Source organism: Gadus macrocephalus, chromosome 8, assembly GCF_031168955.1.
Source record: "Gadus macrocephalus chromosome 8, ASM3116895v1".
Lineage (NCBI taxonomy): Eukaryota > Metazoa > Chordata > Actinopteri > Gadiformes > Gadidae > Gadus > Gadus macrocephalus.
The window spans coordinates 1,314,175-1,334,283 of NC_082389.1; the positions used below are offsets into that span (position 1 = coordinate 1,314,175).

General features: G+C 47.9%; 1 protein-coding gene across 1 annotated transcript; it reads left to right on the plus strand.

Annotated features, from left to right (window-relative positions):
* The first annotated feature begins 217 nt into the window (after positions 1-217).
* On the plus strand, positions 218-20,107 carry usp33 (ubiquitin specific peptidase 33). The gene is made up of 24 exons (XM_060057970.1): positions 218-371; positions 3,491-3,586; positions 3,772-3,825; positions 4,032-4,094; positions 6,826-6,975; positions 7,640-7,754; positions 8,546-8,615; positions 9,712-9,825; positions 10,064-10,142; positions 10,888-11,413; positions 11,538-11,678; positions 12,428-12,543; positions 13,017-13,189; positions 14,183-14,253; positions 14,447-14,480; positions 14,591-14,636; positions 14,787-14,967; positions 15,173-15,299; positions 15,869-16,038; positions 16,501-16,582; positions 16,706-16,814; positions 17,742-17,844; positions 18,377-18,445; positions 18,710-20,107. Exons 2-24 carry the CDS (start codon positions 3,506-3,508, stop codon positions 18,865-18,867), a joined length of 2,832 nt encoding a protein of 943 aa, XP_059913953.1. The 5' UTR covers positions 218-371; positions 3,491-3,505; the 3' UTR covers positions 18,868-20,107.
* The last annotated feature ends 2 nt before the right edge of the window (positions 20,108-20,109 follow it).

Below are 20,109 nucleotides of genomic sequence, written 5' to 3' on the forward strand. Positions count from 1 at the left end.
TAGCAATAAACTTATTTAAAAGACAGCAAATTAAAGAAAAACTCAAACCTAAATGACTACTGATTTTAAAGCATATGTTACAGTATATTATAAAAGACTCCTTTTTGATTTATAGTGATTTTTAAAAATTATTAAATGTTAAAATAAAGAAAATACGAAGTAATAAATCTGCCGGCGAGCAGCACATGTACATTTTCTGTCACAGACCGGAAAGGGGCGGAGTCAATACGAGCGTCACCTGGAAGTCCAGCAGAGCGAACGGTAGACGTGAATGGTCGCTCTTTACAACATGCATCTTTAGGCTTGTCTTGGCACATTTGGACAATCATATCAACCCCGATCAAATTCAGCAATCGCTCACATATCTGCAGGTAAGGGATGCGGTGATAACCAAGTTTGGCGGATGTAGTAGCAACAACTGCTGGTCGTTATATCGCAGAGTCACTAATCCATGCTATGCACGGTTATATCAAGCTAATACCTAACGTTATGGCTGATAACGCCTGCAATGGCTAGCTGAAAGTAGCTCGTAGAGGTTGGGCAATTGTAGTGGGATAACCAGGTTACCCCTTTGTTATTCCCAGCAGATACGTAGTCTTGTTTATATTACCATGGCTAGATGGCCGATCACTGGAAACCGCTAGCCATGGGCTAACATAGGCAGCGGTCGACATTGACCAGGGCTAGTCCATGACGTCTCTCTGACAGCTCGTTACGGGTAGCAATTACAACTCCAAAAGGCACTGTGTGTTCATCTTTATCACTCGTGTGAGTTGCACAGGCAGTATGAGTACTACCCAATGTGCTAGCTGTCGAATTCAATTGCTATTGGGTACCAACGTGACGATACATGTCAGTGTTTGGCTGGCATCCGCTAGCAACTGATGTTAGCCTAGTTACGAGGTACTGTGAACATGCGCTGTCGTCTCCTGCATTAGGTGTCCTTACAAGTTGAGCCTGGGTCTAGCACAATTGCCGAAGTATTACCGTAACCCTGCTTTGTTAAAGTATGTAAAGGAAAATGAGTCTGTTCTTCCCAAAGCTGGTCCAATGCCATTGGGACACGAGAATAAATATATCCCTAGGCGTTGAGTGTCAAAGCTCAATAGAGTGAAGGAAGGTCTCCTTCAAGGATATGATCTGTTATAGCCATTGACCTCTCTTGGTTAATGGGTTTGCTTGTCTTTAATGTTTAAGCCTCAGCCATATGTGTAGCATATGGAACGACATATTTGGTTGAAACACAATTCAACACTTGTAGCTGAGTCAGACTGTTGTTGGTTAGTTGTCTATAGCCCAAAGCCTTTGTGTGTGTGTGTGTGTGTGTGTGTGTGTGTGTGTGTGTGTGTGTGTGTGTGTGTGTGTGTGTGTGTGTGTGTGTGTGTGTGTGTGTGTGTGTGTGTGTGTGGGGGAGGTCTTCATACAGATATGCCTTTTGTTTTGCTTTATTTCTCAGTGCCTTGAGGATGAGATTACTCCAATAGCCGTGTTTATCTACAGCTCTGAAGTGCAATAGAGACGTAATGTACTATGTAACTAGTTGACAAGTGAGAGGATTGTGCAATAGACGCAGATGACCCAACAGGACAGGCAGGCTTATCGATTTCTGCAAGACTGGACTTGACCTGGCTGTAATGGAGCCTGGGCTGTTCCCGCTGTCATTTTGTGTCCCAAGCTGATCTTGTTATCCCTCACGTTATCCCTCATGTTATCGCTCACGTTATCGCTCGTAGTAAAATGTTAGTACACTAAAGTCTTTCAATTGCTTTTCGGAACTTATGAGGATTGCCAACAATCGACATCCAATAATGTGTTTCCTCTATAATGAAATGAATCCAGACGCTATACAGCCTATACAGCATTCGGCCTTCCCCTGAACCCGTCTTCAGCTAAGTCAGTGATGTTTGCTCTCCAGGAACAGTGGAGAGATGGGATCAGGCTCAAGGCCTGCGTTGCCATGGCTGGGGGGCTTAGGAAATTGTAAACAAGATCTGTTATAGTTACATGGTATAGACTAATCATCTTGTCATAAATGGCAAAAAACTAAAAGTTGTTCTCAGTCTATTAATTGAAAATGTTATGTCCATAAAGTATGAAAAATAAAACAAATGATTTGGCGGACCATTTTTTCGTCTCAACAACGCATTTCGTCACGTTTTAATGTTGCGATATTTCGTGGCACGAAATATTATCACCCCCCTAATCTCTGCATTGCGTTGTGTCCCTGCCCTCGCCTGCTAATCCTCCTCACACACCTCCAACAGCCAGCCCCTCGTCTCCTTAGCAGCACATCTGCTTTGGTCCCCCGGTGTGATGCTCACTGAAAACAGGGCCCACATGATGAGTCATGACTCAACTCCCCAGGGATGGCGGTGTCTCTTGCTGGTAGCCATAGCTCTACTGGCGCAATACTCGTCCTCCTCACACATCTATTGGCTCCTCTCATCTCTGTATCATAGCTTTTGTCTTTATGAGCTGGGTCTTCTACCGCTGGCGGGAGGCTAAGTTTAGGCACAGAACAGAGAGTCCTCCCCTCTGCTCCGTTCACAGTAAGAACCTGGTGCGTGCAAGGCTGGGGGTCTTCGGTTTCCCGCCCTGGGGGGCTTCGGTTCGAGGTTGTACAGCGAGTCATCTTTTGAGGGTCATTAGATGATATTAAATAAAAGTTAAAATAATCAACCTTGAGTGTGTACGGCAGTTTGTGTGTACTTTCGGTAGTATTTGTGGTGGTTACTTATGTTATGTATATATATTCCCTGGTTAAGGGGTGCTGAATATTTGTTTAACCAAAATGCTTGGGAACATCTGATTTAAACGACAGATTTCCATCGCCAGCATTTATTTTTAGATTTCCCCCTTTGACAGCGATGAGAAATGGAATATTAGCCCCAGGTCATATTGTGACTCAGCAGGTCCTTCCTGCTGACGTTGTGTTTTCTTTTTTTTTTTTACAATGTCTTAACTATAGTGCAATGTTCTTCCGGGGACTGCAACACAGTGACACGGTTGTTTTGAAGTCTATCTCCCATCTCAGGCTTCAGCCTGTCGGATTTGAGTACAGGATGTAGTTCCTGTTGTTGACACCACATGTAAAAGGGGGTCACGCTAGTCAGCTATGTTCTTAATTTTCCTCGTTGCAACACGTGTTAGCTGATAAAAATTCCAGTGAAGTCAAGTGCAAGCCATGGCTTTCCGATATGCATGCCTGTGTAACTGTGCATTAAGGATAGCAAAGGGGATTGGTATTGCTGAAACTATCCATTAAAGTTTCTACACTTTATCATATATTTTTTACTTGGTTCTTTTATCATCTTTCTACATTTTCATTTGGGATTCAATTCAATGAAGATTATCACATGGTCGGTACATCTCAAACTTTGCTCCCCGCGAGTTTGTACCAACAATTGAGCCATTTTTCTTCAGCCTCCCTCTGTGCCTCTTTGTCCTCCTCACCGACGCCCTCTGATCGTGTCTCTGGTGTTGTCTCCAGGGCGATCGGTGAGCCATGCCACCTGCACAGGGAGACTGCCCCCATCTGGAGTGCGTCGGGGAGATCACCAAGGAGGAACTCATTCAGAAGTCCCATGTGAGTCGCCTTTCTGTGGCTATACCTCATGGTTCCGCTTCTGTAGAACGCACACGCACACACAAACAAACACACACTGTTTGCTGCTACTTGATGTCCATTCGGCCCATTGGAGCTTGTTGTACTTAAGGAATACGGAATTGTGGAATTTGATCCTTCCTTATCCTAATGTTTTATCTCTTTAGGGCCAGTGTCAAGACTGCAAAGTTGGTGGACCAAATCTCTGGGCGTGTCTGGAGGTAAGTCACACTATCTATTTTCTATTTATTATTTGTATTTTGTTGAGCTGAAAGACCAGGCATCAGTGTGGTACATACTGTGTATATTCGGGTCCTCTGTTGGCTTCACACCCCAGTGCTGTCGTTGGCTTTGCGAGCTAACAGTGCGGTGAAGTGTTCTATACCAGCCCCTCTCTCTGTCTGCGTGCCCCTCTCTCTGTCTGCAGAGCGGCTGTGTGTATGTCGGCTGTGGGGAGTCGCACGCCGACCACAGCACCGTCCACTCCCAGGTAAGACCTCCCGGACTTCAGCCATGTTGTTGTTGTTGATAGGGCTGCTCGATTATGGAAAAAAATCATAATCACGATTATTTTGGTCAATATTGAAATCACGATCATTCAAACGATTATTTTTGAGTTTGTAAACATAATGTATTTATTCAGCATGTCTCTCCCAAAAACACTTAGTAACTGAGGAAATTTTGCCTTAAAAAAATACACAAAGTGGTCCAAAAGAAAATGTTCAAATCTAAAATAATGTACCGATATGTATCCAGCTGTTCCAGCTGCACTCTCTTTAAAACATTCAATAGAAAAAAATTATAAATATCGAAAACTCGATTATATTAGTGAATATAATCGAAAATCAAGATCGAAATTCAACTAATCGCCCAGCCAAAGTTGTTGATGTGCTGCTGTGGGATGATAAGATGGGCCAAAGGCCACTTATCTACTGGCCGCAGAAGAACTCAACTGTTCTTCGTCGTAGTGTTTTGTCTATAGCATGAGATGTTCCACATACGATTTAAAACAAGGGAATATTACAATTCTCGCGAGTTCACTAGAGGGACTCTTAGCCTCCAGCGTTATATCCATCATTTTAGGACTCTGCTCTGCCATTAGAGAGAGATAGTAGTGGTTCAGGCAACACACACACACACACACACACACACACACACACACACACACACACACACACACACACACACACACACACACACACACACACACACACACACACACACACACACACACACACACACACACACACACACACACACACACACACACACACACACGCGTTTAGTTTGAGCAGTTCAAATGTTGGATTTGGGGGTTCTTGGCAGAATTGGCCGTCCTTGGATCATCCATAATGAATTCTGTCTCCCCAGGGAGCTCCTCCAGGAGGACGTGCTAGCACATTGACACAGTATTCCACACCCTCCTCCTCATTCTCTGCTCTCTAACACATGGCTCGGAGCCTGTTTTCAGAGTAGCCTGGCCGTCTTTCCCTCCTCGGGGTTACACCTTTAAAAATGTTGTGCAACTCGTTTCACAAAAAGTCGACGTTGCGTTTCTCTACCGCAGCCCAGTGCCGGTGTGTGCCGCACAGCTCTCTGCGGGGCCCGTGCGTGTGTTGTGGTGCTCGTTCTGGCTTTCTTCTCCACACACGTGGGGTGTGAAGGCCTACGCGGCCTCGAGTTGGAAATGTTGTGACTTCTTTTGAACTGCCAAGTTGCTGGTGGTGCAATGGATCACCCCCCTCGGTTCAGAACGATCCGCGGGTCGGCTGCAAAAAAAACAAAACAAACCATCCATCTTAAAAAGAAGAGGAATAAAGCCTCATTGATAAGTGATCCCAGCCGTATCTGCCCAGTTAACCTGCTGCTGTGCGAGAGCCCATGTCCTTACAGCAACACAAGTTACGAACTCCCAAATGACTCGTAATATCCTTGGCTGATATTCAAGAGCTTCTTAGTGCTGTTCATTGAGTCCTCCAATCAGGAGCAGTCTGTGAGCACGGGGTGAAAACACGCAATCTGTCTCATCTTCTAAAAGACGCGATGCCAGATTTACTTTTGTGCAGCATTTAATTACTGACTCTCTGGACTACCTTAATGATGAAGAACCTTGGGCTTAGCTCAGACGGTGATGCCCTTGTTAGTCTAATGGAGCATTTAATCTCTCCTCTTGTGAGGGTAGGTCAGGGCCTGAGAGCAACGCTACGCTGTTCAGTCGCATTCGGAGTGGCCTGTGATTAGTCATCTGCGAACGCTGAGCATTTGCGTTTTGTACATCCCCATGCTTGAAGAGACAACCACAAAGCATGAGGCAGCGGCTTTCATCATTTATGTTGCGTTTTTTGGTTAACATTAGCTGCAGCTTACAGCTCATTCATTAATGATTGAAACAAGGAGATGGGGTGAGGGGGGGGAGTGGGTAGAGCTAGCTCCGCCCCGCTCCTCTCCTCATCTCGGCCTGGCAGAGCGAGTTGCCAACAATGCCGACCCTGTTGAATAATGCACGTCATGCTGCTTCCACAATCTTCCACTGCTCCCGTTCTGGCCTGCCCGTCTGTCCGTCTGTGGGTCAGTCCGTCTGTCTGTCTGGACCCCCCGGTGGGACAGCAGAAAGACCAGGTTCAGCACTTGTGCGACCCCCCCCACCACCCCACCCGTCTCCTTTTGTCATTTGAGGCACCAGAGTCTGAACCCGGGTGACACGCTGTCGGGTTGCGGTCAATCGATGCATTGGCAGGTTATTTGACTAGAGGAAAACCACTATGCTTTGAATAGGCATTAATGGGCTCCACACATGCAAATATTGCTAGATAGGCCGTCAAGCCAAAGGTGGATTTAAGGCACATTTGAAATAATAAACATAAAAGCTCTGATGCTTTTATTCATATCAACTGAAGTGCAGAAGACGTGTAATTGAGGAGCAGGTATGGGATTTGGCATCTTGCTTGTGGAGGCTTAAAGGGAGGATTAGGACATTTGGGCTCAAAACCAGAACTTTTTTGGCTGGGAGTCAAACCCAGTGATTACTGTCGACTGCCGCGCCACCGAAAATCCCATCCCGATTCCTAAAGGCGTTTCTCTTTCATCTCCCCTAACGACCCCCTCTAAACCGACCAAAGTGAGCCGCATGGATGTCACTGAAACACATTTCCATGAAATCAGATCCCACGGTGTGGTTGGTCCTAAGCAGCACGTTGCTAAAGCGTTTGTCCGGTGTGCAGGAGACGCGCCACAACCTGACGGTGAACCTGACCACGCTGCGGGTGTGGTGCTACGCCTGCAGCAAGGAGGTGTTCCTGGAGCGCAAGCTGGGCCCCGGGTCCCCCCTGGCCGACGGCAGGACCCTCCCGGCCCCCCAGGGGGCCACTCCGGTAAGAAACCCGCCTCTCACGCCGCCCGCCTCCACGCTGCACATCAATACCTCTGTCCTAGGGGAGCTTTCTCCCTGGCTGCCAAGGAGGGCTTAAATGCTTGAGCTATATATATATATATATATAATAATCTTTAATAAGAGATAGTCACTGATGTTTTGTTTCGTTCAGAGCTGAGTTCTGAAAGAATTTTAGCGTCCAGTGTTGAAAATTGATAAGATAAAAGCAAATAATAAAAAACGCATCAAGGTAATATCTATAATTGAAAATCCACTATAGCCTTTTTAATCGAGCGTAAATACGGGCTGCGGATCGTTATTTTGATGAGCCCAACACCGTGCACAGTTCTTACTCTCTGAGCGTCGGATCCCTCGTCATCCATCAGTATTTATGAGAGGTTGTTTTTCTGTTGTGTGTTTTGTCGTAGTGCGGTTGTATAACTCTTATAACGCTGTGGAAACGGCCATGGTTATTTCTGTTGGTTGTTAACAGCAGTCTGTCCCTAAGTCAGTGTCAGATAAAGATAACATTTACACTTGCATTACACAGCATGTGGATATTACCATATCTACGTCCACATCTTCTGACCGAGGTGCGTGTGTGCGTGTGTGTGTGTGTGTCTGTGTGTGTGTGTGTGTGTGTGTGTGTGCGTGTGCGCATGCAGGAGAATGGCGGTCGGGCCCCTGGTAGCCCCGCCTCCCTGCGGCTGCCCTCCCCTCACGCCGCTGGCGACGACCTGGACATGGAGACGGAGGAGGACGACGAGCAACGAACCAGAGGTGAGGGCCGCAGCGGACCCCCGCGCTGGTGAACACTGATTAGTGACACTGTCATGGTCGCCGCCACACGAGTACAGTCTGACCGCACATCAACGAGGGCTGGGCGATTCATCGATATTCTGATCGCCATTTTTATTTTAGAGTCAAACGATCACAAAAGTAACATAATCTAGTTTTCGATTTTTTTTTATTATTTTCTTTTCATTACATTTTTTATAGAAAGAACAGCCGGATACATATCTGTATTTTTTAGATTTTAACATTTTCATTTTCTTTTTGACCATTTTTCTGTATTTTTTTAAGGCGGATAATTCAAAGTTCTCAGTTACAAAGTCTTTTTTGGGAGAGACATGCTGAAACAATGCATCACGTTTTCAAACTCAAAAAATAATCGTTTGAATAATCCTGATTTCAATATTGACCAAAATAATCGCGATTATGATTTCTTTCCATAATCGAGCAGCCCTAACATCAACTTGCTTTTTGTGAGCAGTCGTAGAGGGTTTGTTGTTCTCCATCTGGGTGCTGTGTTTCAGTTGTAGCACTAGTGATTTAAAATTCAAGAAAAGGTGAGGCTTTAGGAAAGATGGTGGACTACACTCTATACTACAGTGCAATAATGAAGATTTGTTTTCATATTGCACTTTAGGGTTTTTCCATTATGCTTTCATTCGGTCGAGTGTGTTGAGTCATGGCTGCAAAAGGACCATGCAGCCCTTGTGTGCATCCATCTAGCGTTTGGATTTAAGAGGATTGACTTTTCTTTTTCTTCCTCGCTCTTTTTTTTTTAGGTTTGACCGGGTTGAAGAACATTGGCAACACCTGCTACATGAACGCAGCGCTGCAAGCCCTGTCCAACTGGTGAGACCGCTTTATAAGTTCTCTTATTAGGATTGCTATTTTCCCTCCATATAACTCTTGCCTCTCTTCAACCCTTGAATCTACTACCACACTATTTCAATCATGGATTCTGGATTCCCTTTTGAATTTCTTATTAGTTCAGCCTGCGTTGTAGCGCTTTCTGCTTTACCACTGGGAAAAATGGCCGCCGTCGGGTTCACTTCAAATGTTGCCCCACTGGGAGTATCCGCAGTGCAGCATTGGAGCTGGGCTGTGTTGGTCTGTTTAAATGTGTCTCCCGGTAGGATCTTCAGTTACAAATGAACCAGCCAACTCTTTCTTCCTGGGCCGTCTGTTTCATCTCCTTCTCGGCCGGGCCTCTCCCAGCCAGCACGTTTTTGATCGTGCATTTATTTGATTTGTTCTTGCCGGGAGGGACCCAGGGCATCCACTGAACATATGTGCAGGGACCTGTTGAGCATCGGTAAAGGGTTTGTAAAGGCAGGTGTGTATTGCACAGCCTGAATAGAAGATTAAAACGGGAACGGGATCTGTGCCAGAATTGGCTCTTATGAAATTCAAAACAGACTAAAAATAGGAGACTGTGGAAACAAAGTCACAAGAGACCATTTTTCCGGAGCTTCTGCATTCTGGTGTGTGTGTGTGTGTGTGTGTGTGTGTGTGTGTGTGTGTGTGTGTGTGTGTGTGTGTGTGTGTGTGTGTGTGTGTGTGTGTGTGTGTGTGTGTGTGTGTGTGTGTGTGTGTGTGTGTGTGTTTGCTCGGTGCCCAGTTTTGTCCCATTCGACAGCTTGTGAGGCTCTGCGATTTGTATTCCATTTAGATCCTTCTTTTACCTGATTCCTTTTCGTAAACGACGACTCACGCAGTTCAACACAATCTGAAACTCAGTATTCCTGATCTCATTCGTGCAACGGGATGGCAATTTTGCTTTGTCGTAAAATATAAATAAAAATGAATGAATATTCGCTGAATTAAGGTGACGTTCCTCTGTCATGGACATGAACACTGCAGCGTTTTCTGAGAACAGAAACCTGTAACTAACGAATGCTTCGTGGCCACATATGAACCCTTTCTCTTGATCTTCTGTTTGGCACAGTCCGCCGTTGACACAGTTCTTCCTTGAATGTGGTGGCCTAGTGAGGACTGACAAGAAGCCTGCGCTGTGCAAAAGCTACCAGAAACTAGTGTCAGACCTCTGGCACAAGAACAGGTCAGTCCCTATCTCCATCTCTCTCTCTCTCGCACTTGCTCTCTCATATTGCATCGATATCTTTCACTCTTGACAAGTGGATAAACAAAGGGCTTGTGCAGCGCTGACATGATGTTGCCTTTAGCAGCTTCTCGTAATCTGGCCCTTCTGTAGTCTTCTATTTTGGCACAGAGACGCTCTGTGTGAAACGCTTGGCTGCGCCATCTGTGCTCAGAGTTTTGCCGTTGCTGTGTTGCAGGCCTTCCTATGTGGTCCCGACCAATCTGTTCCAAGGGATCAAGTCCATCAACCCCATGTTCAGGGGGTACTCCCAGCAGGTGGGTGCAGTGCAGGCACAAAGGAAAGGGCAAGGTGGCCATCACTTGTACGGCTCGTAGCGTGGAGTCTGTTTGATACGCAGAGGTTTGACCAGGTTTCTCTCCAGCTGCCAGTGATGTTAGGCATTGGCACTTTCAATACTTCTGTCTGCTCTATTTGTATTGTATGTACAATGTTTATTACTAGTATGAGAAGGAGAAGCCAGCCGGTATGCACTTTGTTATCTTTTATCCATGTATCTAACTATTCTTTAGTTTAAGATTGAGTCAGTCCCGATAAGAGGATTCGTCTGAAAGATAATTACTTGTGCAACTGCAAAGCCACTGAGGCACGCACGCACGCACGAATGCACATACACACACGAAAGCAAAACAATTCAAAAGCTGTTTTATGAAAGCCTTGATAGTACTCCTGGTTTGGCCCGGTTCCATTTCGCTAAGCACAGTCTGTTAACTCGTCATGCCTTGTCAGATTGAACTGCTGCAAAGATTTGTGTGAAAGACGAATACACTCGAGGTTCTGGAAGAGAATTTACTCTCTCAAGCTTGGAAGACCTGCTTTCATTATGTAAAACCATCCTGATGTTGCATTCTACAGTCGTTCGCCGGGACTCTTTTGCTTTTGGAGATGATTGCTTTGTGAAAGATGAGCCAAATCGTTTTTCTTTACTTTTTCCGAGCAATTTGAAACCACAAATGAGTTTGTAAGCGGCTGTGGATCTGTTTCCCCTACGCGTGTGTCCAGGACTCGCAGGAGTTCCTGCGCTGCCTGATGGACCAGCTCCACGAGGAGCTGAAGGAGACCCAGACGGAGCCCGGCGACGACCAATCCAACGGCGTCGCCGGGGACGACGGCCCCGAGGACGACAACCGCAGCCAATCGGAGAACGACTTCCAGTCGTGCGAGTCCTGCGGTAGCAGCGAACGGGCCGACTGCGAGGCACAGGGCGGCGGCGGCGGCGGCGGCGGCGGCGGCGGCGGCGGCGGCGGCGGCGGGGTGGGCGTGTCCACGGCGGACCGGCCGGCGGCGGACGACAACGCCAACGAGGCGGAGATGCTGGTCCCCGAGCGGGACGAGGTCACGGGCAACCGCTCGTGGCAGAAGGAGAAGAACATGATCAACGACGCGTACCGCTCCGGGGTCAGCGGGGGCGGGGACATGGGCGCCGACCTGGACAAGGACATCGACACCGCCGCCGCCGCCACCACCAACGAGAACACGTCCTTCATCTGCAGCCAGGGGGCGCTCAAGGTCCAAGGCAACAACACAGGTGAGCTAGCGGTCCGATGGGTTGCGTGCTTCACCGTTGGCCGAGCCGTTTTGGAGGTCTTCATACGCGGGATGGTCTTGATCTTGACGCTCAAGTACGACCCGTTCGCTCCTCCCGGCTGCAGAGTCCTTCCAGGACATCCAGGTGTCCAGCACCACCCGGCCACAGTCTCCCGTCCCCATGGAAGGACACCATCCCAAACTCTCCAGCAGCCCGCCGAAAGCCTCCTCCGTCTGGCCCAACCTCAACTCTGCACACAAAAAAGGTACCAGGCGCCAGTTAAATTATGCAAAGTGGGCCGTGAGAGCCTTCAGAAGCATTTCCTGAAGAAGTTAAAGAGTAACCATGTTTTATAAATCGAACAAAGGGGATAGCGCCATCTCTGGTGAACCAGGGAATATTGCATGGAATTTCTGATTGGCGCCAATTGGTTGCGACCGAGGCATAGCAAATCCCTAACCATTTACTTGACTTGGCAGTCAATTCAACCAATGCCACAGTAATATAGTTATGGAAGTCATGTTTGATTGCGCACTTCAAAGATAAGGGATGATTTTATCATTTTTATATTCCATCCAACTAAAATCAAGGTACTCTCTGTGTGTCTGTCTTTTGATTATCTCGACAACCGTTCAGCCGGAAGACTTCACACTGAGTGGGTGTTTCGCAGAGGAGTGAAGGAAGTGCAGTGTTGAGTGTGAAGTTGTGTGGATGAGCGCCCCTTCAGAAAGCCGCCATACCAGAGGTCAAGCAAGGGGCCAGTTTCATACGTTTTTGGAACGGGCACTGCACTAGTGTAGTTAAGATTTATTTTTCAAGAAAAGTACAGCCCCATTAACATTAATATTTGCACTTCAAAGTAAATGTGTCAGTGAGCCATGCGGCTCATTTACACATGTAGGTCAACAACAAAACAATTACACTCAAAGGAAATTAAAAAATCCAGTAAAGACAGCTACGGACCCGTTCCAACGCACTGTCCCTGAATCTCTGTCGTCGTTGCCTTCCCACCAGCGGTGACTTCCTTCAACCCCCCGAAGAACAAGCGCCAGAAGAAGTACCGCAGCGTGGTGACGGACATCTTCGACGGCACCATCGTCAGCGCGGTGCAGTGCCTCACCTGCGACCGGGTGAGAGCTGGCGTCACAGCGTGACCTCCAGAAGAGGACGCCTCGGGTCACGCCCGGGCGTAGCCTCCGGTCATAATAGATGGACGCCTACATGGCCGGGTGGGCGGGGGAACTCGACGTGTAGCCGTAATGGGTCCAGGCAATGTACATGTATTATTGACCATGGTAACGCAGGGAATTCTGCACGGCAACGATTGGATTTGAGTGGAATGAATATATGAATAAATTAGATCAAATTTGAATAATTCTAGTTAGATTATTTTATATCGTCATTTGAAGGGCTGCATGAAAATACTAAGATGTATATATTGTAGTATTAGTAATAATATGCATAATAATATTACATACTTTTATATTGACATTGAAAACTACACGGTTATCAATTGAAGGGAACATGGCTCTGTGTTAATGGAAACAGAACAGCATGGCTGATCTCGTTCTCCTAACTTCTTGTCGCTCTGCACGCACGGCAGGTGTCCGTGACCCTGGAGAACTTCCAGGACATCTCCCTGCCCATCCCGGGGAAGGAGGACCTGGCCAAGCTGCACTCGTCCACCCACCAGACGTCTCTGGTCAAGGCGGGCTCCTGTGGGGAGGCCTACGCGCCCCAAGGCTGGATCTCCTTCGTCATGGAATACATCAAGAGGTACCTGCCTCCCCTGGGGCCCTTGGTGCCGTTGTTGTTGCTGTTGTTGTTGTTGTTGTAATTGTCGTCGTCGTCGTTGTTGTTATCGTCGTCGTCGTTTTTGTTGTCGTCGTTGTTGTTGTTGTTGTCGTCGTTGTTGTTGTTGTTGTTGTTGTTGTTGTTGTTGTAATTGTCGTCGTCGTCGTTGTTGTTATCGTCGTCGTCGTCGTTTTTGTTGTCGTCGTTGTTGTTGTTGTTGTTGTTGTTGCTGTTGTTGTTGTTGTTGTTGTAATTGTCGTCGTCGTCGTTGTTGTTATCGCCGTCGTTGTTGTTGTTGTTGTTGTTGTTGTTGTTGTCGTCGTTGTTCTTGCTGCTGTTGTTGTTGTTGTTGACGTCCCCCATCATTGCGAGCTGCTGAACACGGGTGCAGCTCATCGTGCTCAGTGGGGGCTCGTTAATTATTAAGTACCCGATGGAAATGTGTTTACGCTGAGGGTATGGTACACTTTAAAATGATGTGGAATGATTCAAAGCCAAGTAGTACCCCAGTAACACATGGGTCATGGCACTGGAACAATGTGACAACCTTTCTTTCTACAATTAAATATGTTGTCGGTGCATTTTGCTGAATGGGTGAATAGTAAAAGTGTTTAATTAAGCTTACGGTTCAGAATGTCCATTCTAATTCCATGTTGTCTGTAATTAAATGCATATCATAATGCGTACTCCCACCCATGAGTTACCTTCTTACCCTACTTTGACACCACTTTCTGAAAGAGTCCATTACCTGCCCTTCGTCTGCCTAAATGGAGCTTAAAGAGATTAAACATAATGTCAGAGTAGTGAGATGAAGGCCCGGGCTAGCCTGCTTATTCACTCCCAAAGAAAGCACTTAGAATTCCACTGTGTCTTGACCAGGAAACTTCCACTTTTTCTTATTGGAACCAATTTACCAATTATTCAGCTCTGGAGGGTTGAGTTCTCAGTACTTATTGGCTTTTTATTCTGCTCTAGCTGGTTCTGGGGTCCAGTGGTCACGCTACAGGATTGTCTCGCAGCCTTCTTTGCCAGGGATGAACTAAAAGGTAAGAAAGCGGAGGTTTGTGTTAATGAATACCGTCGTAGATGATGGGTTTTAGAGTACCATATGGCTGCCGCTGCCCGTCCCAAACAGCCGGTCGTGGTAGCAGCTTAGTTTTCCTTCCTCTTGTTCCTCCGGGGATTAATAAAGTGTCACCTTATATCAGACACTTGACTCTTTGTTTCTGTGTATTTTAGGGGACAACATGTACAGCTGTGAAAAGTGCAAGAAGTGAGTGTTTTTCCAGCACAATCGCGGTTGAAAAACAATGAAACTGAATCTCGAACACCCACTCTTAACATTTCTCTGTACCCGTTTCCTTTTTTCTTGTCCTTATTTAGGTTACGGAACGGAGTCAAATTCTGCAAAGTACAGAGTTTGCCCGAGGTATGCAAAGCCTCTAGAGTCATTATTTTTTTTTTTTTATGTTTTGTTGCTGCAACAAAAAACCCACATCGGGTCATTTCACTGTTTCACATCGTTTCATCGTTTTCCTCGACGCCTCCCTCCTCTCGCGGTCGGCTCCTGCCGCCACAGATCCTGTGCATCCACCTGAAGCGCTTCCGGCACGAGCTGATGTTCTCCACCAAGATCGGCACCCACGTGTCCTTCCCCCTGGACGGCCTGGACCTGCAGCCCTTCCTGGGCAAGGACAGCGCCGCGCAGACCACCTCGTACGACCTGCTGTCCGTCATCTGTCACCACGGCACCGCCAGCAGTGAGTCGGCACGGCGACACACGCGCGCACACACACACACGCACACAGACACACACGCACACGTACACGTACACGCACACGCACACAGACACACACGACGGGAGGCGGTCAGGCGGCCCGGCCCCTCCCGTAATCGGGGCGTTTGTCCGTCTGACCCGCGTCAGTGCAGGGGGTCGTTCCTGACCTCCTCTTCTCCTTGTCCCAGGCGGCCACTACATCGCGTACTGCCGGAACGACCTCAACAACCTGTGGTACGAGTTTGACGACCAGAGCGTGACGGAGGTCTCCGAGTCCTGCGTGCAGAACGCAGAGGCCTACGTGCTCTTCTACAAGTGAGCGTTGTTCCGGCCGACCCGACCCGTCGGCTCTGCCGCAGACGGAGAGTGATTGTGCATTAGAGGGCCCCTGCTGTTCACAACCGACCTCATGAATCGGATTGAACTCGGCTGCGAGTTCTCCGTGCTACGCTCTGAACGGTCTTTACGTGCACGGTGCCGCGGACGCCTCACTCTGTCTCTGTCTCTGTCTCTGTGTGTGTGTGTGTGTGTGTGTGTGTGTGTGTGTGTGTGTGTGTGTGTGTGTGTGTGTGTGTGTGTGTGTGTGTGTGTGTGTGTGTGTGTGTGTGTGTGTCCTGCCGCTGACGCCTCATTGTGTGCGTGCGTGCGTCCTGACGCCTCATTGTGTGCGTGCGTGCGTCCTGACGCCTCATTGTGTGCGTGCGTGCGTCCTGACGCCTCTTTGTGTGTGTGTGCGTGCCCCCCCGTCCTGATGCCTCATTGTGTGCGTGCGCGCGTCCTGACGCCTCATTGTGTGCGTGCGTGCGTCCTGACGCCTCATTGTGTGCGTGCGTGCCCCCCCGTCCTGACGCCTCATTGTGTGTGTGCGTCCCGTCCCGCGGCAGGAAGAGCAGCGAGGAGGCTGTGAAGGAGCGGCGCCGGGTGACGGCGCTGATGAACATGATGGAGCCCAGCCTCATGCAGTTCTACGTGTCCCGCCAGTGGCTCAACAAGTTCAGGACCTTCGCCGAGCCCGGGCCCATCTCCAACACCGACTTCCTCTGCTCGCACGGCGGTGATTACAGCAGGCATCAAGATGCCCCCCCCCTCAGCGTATCTCCCCCATCTCTATCCCTCTTCCCCAACAATCATGTCCTCCCCCCAAAATGCCAGTGCTGCCAAGCAACCCCATACCACCCCCCTCCCCCTCCCTCCCCCCCCTCCCTCCCCCCCACCCCCCTCCCCCTCCAGCCACCCCCCCCTCCCCCTCCCCCCCACCCCCCTCCCCCTCTCTTTGACAGCCCCAGCAGTGTTTGGCAGGCGTTAACACGGTCTGGGAGACGACTCAACGTCGAAGTGTTCACACCGGCTCCGATTGGACGTCTGAGCTTGGCTTTTAGCGAATCCCATCGAGGGCCTCGAGCTCATAGCGGCGTTCAGATCAGGATCCCGGTGGTTCACGTTTCGTGTGTGTGTGCATGCGTACTCCTGGCTGGAGGATTCATCTTTTTTTCTATTTTCTTTTTTCGTCCTCCAGGGGTGCCCCCCAACAAGGCCACGTGCATCGACGACCTGGTGGTGATGCTGCCGCAGAACGTGTGGGACCACCTGTACAGCAGGTAGCCCGCCAGTGCACACGTATAGAGTAGGGATCCTCCCATATCGAGTGTCTTGAGCCGATGTTTGGAGCCGATGCTGCAGCGGGTAATGAGACCGCTGCCCCCCCCCCCTCCCCTCCCCAGGTACGGAGGAGGGCCCGCCGTCAACCACCTGTACGTCTGCCACACCTGCCAGACGGAGATCGAGAGGCTCGAGAAGCGCCGCAGGACGGAGCGGGACATGTTTGTGCGGGTACGTCCGGTGGCCCGCTGCCCGCTGCTCGCTGCGGGCGGTCGCCGGGTCGCGTGTCGACGGGTCGCGTGTCGACGGGTCGCGTGTCGACGGGTCGCGTGTCGACGGGTCGCGTGTCGACGGGTCGCGTGTCGACGGGTCGCGTGTCGACGGGTCGCGTGTCGCCGTGGACTCGGGCTGCACGGTTCATCGAATTCAAATCGAAATCGCAACGTCATAGAACGCGACTTGCAAAATCGCAAAGGGTGTGATTTGTTACCGTTACTGACTGGAGATCGCTAAGGTTTATTTTTCTTTTACAATTCCATAGTTAAATAAAGATGTTGTGATATCAATTCATCTCAACACATCGGCCTGGCCTAAAGGGAAGAGCCGTTTACATGTTGACATCTTCCAATGTTGTGTTGGTCATACTAAAGAAGGATTTAGTGCTTTTTTTTTTGTGGATAAATCAGAACATAAGGAACTTAATAAGGTAACACTTTATTATAAGGTGCCATAATGAATAGCAAACTAGTCATTACCGAACCCTTTGTTAATATCTGTTAATGACTAACGTGACTTCAGCTCCTCGCCCCCGCAGGGGGGCCGAGGGGAGAGGTGTGCGTTCGATGAGAGGTTCGTCATTAATGCAGGGAGACGGACTCTGTCCACCAGATGCCCTCCTAACATGAGGGAGGGGGGGGGAGGGAGGGAGGGAGGGAGGGAGGGGGGGAGAGAAAGGGAGGGAGGGGGAGAGAGGGAGGCATGATTGTTTGAAAAGGAGCGCCTTGAATTGGAACTCAAAGTGCATATAATCAATAAGAGCCCCCATATGCCGTCCTCCTCTCAATCCTTTTTGCCCTCACTTCATGTCCCTCCCTTGTTTTTCATTCTCTCCCCCCCCTCTCCCCTCCTCCCCCCCCCTCCTGCTGTCGCTCTCTCCAGCTGAACAAGGCCTTCCAGGAGGAGGAGTCTCCAGTGGTCATATACTGCATCAGCATGCAGTGGTTCCGAGAGTGGGAGGGCTTTGTCAAAGGAAAGGACAATGGTAAGTGGACCGGGGGCATGGCAAGCTCCGCCCCTTCTTTACCCTGATTGGTTGTCCAGAATGTATTACCCCTTTAACAGGCCCTCCTTGTTTGGATATAGATTTTTTTTTTTATATCCTTTTGAAAGTAGATGTCAATATATATACTCGGACACCTCCTACTTATCTTGTTAACCATATACTGTGTAGCTCTATTCCGTCCACGAGGATACATTTGGATAAAAATAATTCATGTTGCATTCATAATCTAATTAGTTACCAAATTACAAATTCTACCCAATCCCATGAAAGAAAATCCAACAAGCTCATGTGAATTAATCTTCAAAGAGCATGCTTAATTCACCCATGTCAGGTTTGTAGGCTTGCATATTCCCAAAATCGCTTATTCTCTCGCCATGAATATTAATCTTTGAGAGCTTTTATCAAGTATTCTCTTTTGGTCCTTCAGTTGTTTACCATTGATCAAGATAGTGGAGCCGCAATCACTGACACTGATGGCAAATGTGTTTTTGTCTTCTTTATTCTTCTGAAGATCCACCAGGGCAAATCGACAACTCCAAGATTGCAATGAACAAGAATGGCCATCTGACGCTTAAACAAGGTACGGTTTAAGTTATTGTTTTCCTAACCCATAATGTGGACTCAATCTGAACTCGTACTACAGCATGTTTGAAAAATAATTGTGATTCTTGGTCTTTGATGAATGCTTTGTTTGTGAAAGCTCCAACGATGTGCTTTTGTATTGTATTCTTGTATTAACCTGTCTGGTGCCTGTCCCTTTTTTTTGTCATGGGATAATCAAAGCTGGGCTGGTGCCTCGGGGGTTTGTGTAAACCTGTGTCTTTAATCCTACTCACCCCTTCAGGAGCCGACTCGGGGCAGATCTCGGAGGAGACGTGGAACTTCCTCCACTCCATCCACGGCGGCGGTCCTCTGGTGACGGTCCGGCCCAGCGTCAGCCACCAGGAGCCGGAGTCGTCCCAGTCCGAGGAGAAGATAGAGTGGGAGACGCGCTCCGTGTAACCGATCCACCCAGGGGACACCTCCCCACTCAGAGAGAACCCACACTCACCAACTAACAATTAAACCACCTTTTTGTTTTGCACTTGACTTTTAATTTGAAAAGCATTGGAGGGAAGGACCTCATCTCCACCGCTTTGAGGCAGGCGTTGAACTCCAGACACCGCATCTGAGCCCGCCGATTGGTTCACGTCCCGTTGTATATATCTGTTAATAGCGCTCTTAAATTTTTATTAGGACTGTAGTATCCACGTGTTAGAATGTTTCCAGACAGTCTGCCAAATCCGACTTTAGATGAACGTCTTAAGTCGGACGCCAGACTAGCTCACATCTGGGTGAATGGGGCGTTTCATCTCGTCTCCCCCCAGAAGTTATGCTATAACATAGTAGTAATACTGGGTATGAGATTACCACACCGCAAACATTGAACTTTCACATAGATAAATGTGCAGCTAATGATTCCATTGAAAGCCCAACATAGTTTATTCTTGACCAAATGAGCATATGTGTATTTGTCTAGTTTTGTTTATAATGATTATTCACATTGCATCTTGCTGTATATTGAACCGAACGTTCCTGTTGCATAAGAATACTGTCCAATGAAAAATGACAGACTAGCACTGACACTTGACAATAATCTTGAGATTATTAAGGGACTAAATACTAAGTGGTCTTGGGAAATGTTGTGTTTTGCAATGTTCTATAGATGGGCGAAGTGGCATGCTAACACAAATGTGTGGTTGTATTTGAATGTACCAGTACTTGTAGTACATGGGTAATGTCTGGTTGTATTTGAATGTACCAGTACTTTATAGTACATGGGTAATGTTTCCAAGCACTTACTTATTTATCCCACTAGGGTATCATTTACTATGATGTGGAATTTACCTTTATAGAAAATGTGACGGTCGGTTCTGAATGCATGTTTTGACCACACTTATTCACAAGCAAGACCCCCAGCTGTGCTTCCCGTAAGCTACAACGAAATTCTAAGCTTTCCATTAAACGTGTACATAATCGTAACACTTACAGTTTCACTCAATTGTAAATGCTCCAAATACTTAACCAAATGTATGTTTTTATTACAAATCTGAAGGCATTGTATATGAGCATGGTGTTGCTAAATTTGAATGATGACGAGGGATAAATAATGAATGTTGCACTATTCCATATTGCATTTAGGACAATAAATTGGTTCTCATTCTGCTCGCTGATACGATTAAAATGTTAAAGTGTGTGTTAATA

Bases quoted from the DNA above. Each gene is read 5' to 3' on its own strand.
- usp33 (XM_060057970.1), top strand. From the start codon at position 3,506: ATGCCACCTGCACAGGGAGACTGCCCCCATCTGGAGTGCGTCGGGGAG. The intron at 14,254-14,446 runs GTAAGAAAGCGG...TGTGTATTTTAG, and splicing joins TGCCAGGGATGAACTAAAAG to GGGACAACATGTACAGCTGT. The intron at 14,637-14,786 runs GTATGCAAAGCC...CTGCCGCCACAG, and splicing joins AAGTACAGAGTTTGCCCGAG to ATCCTGTGCATCCACCTGAA.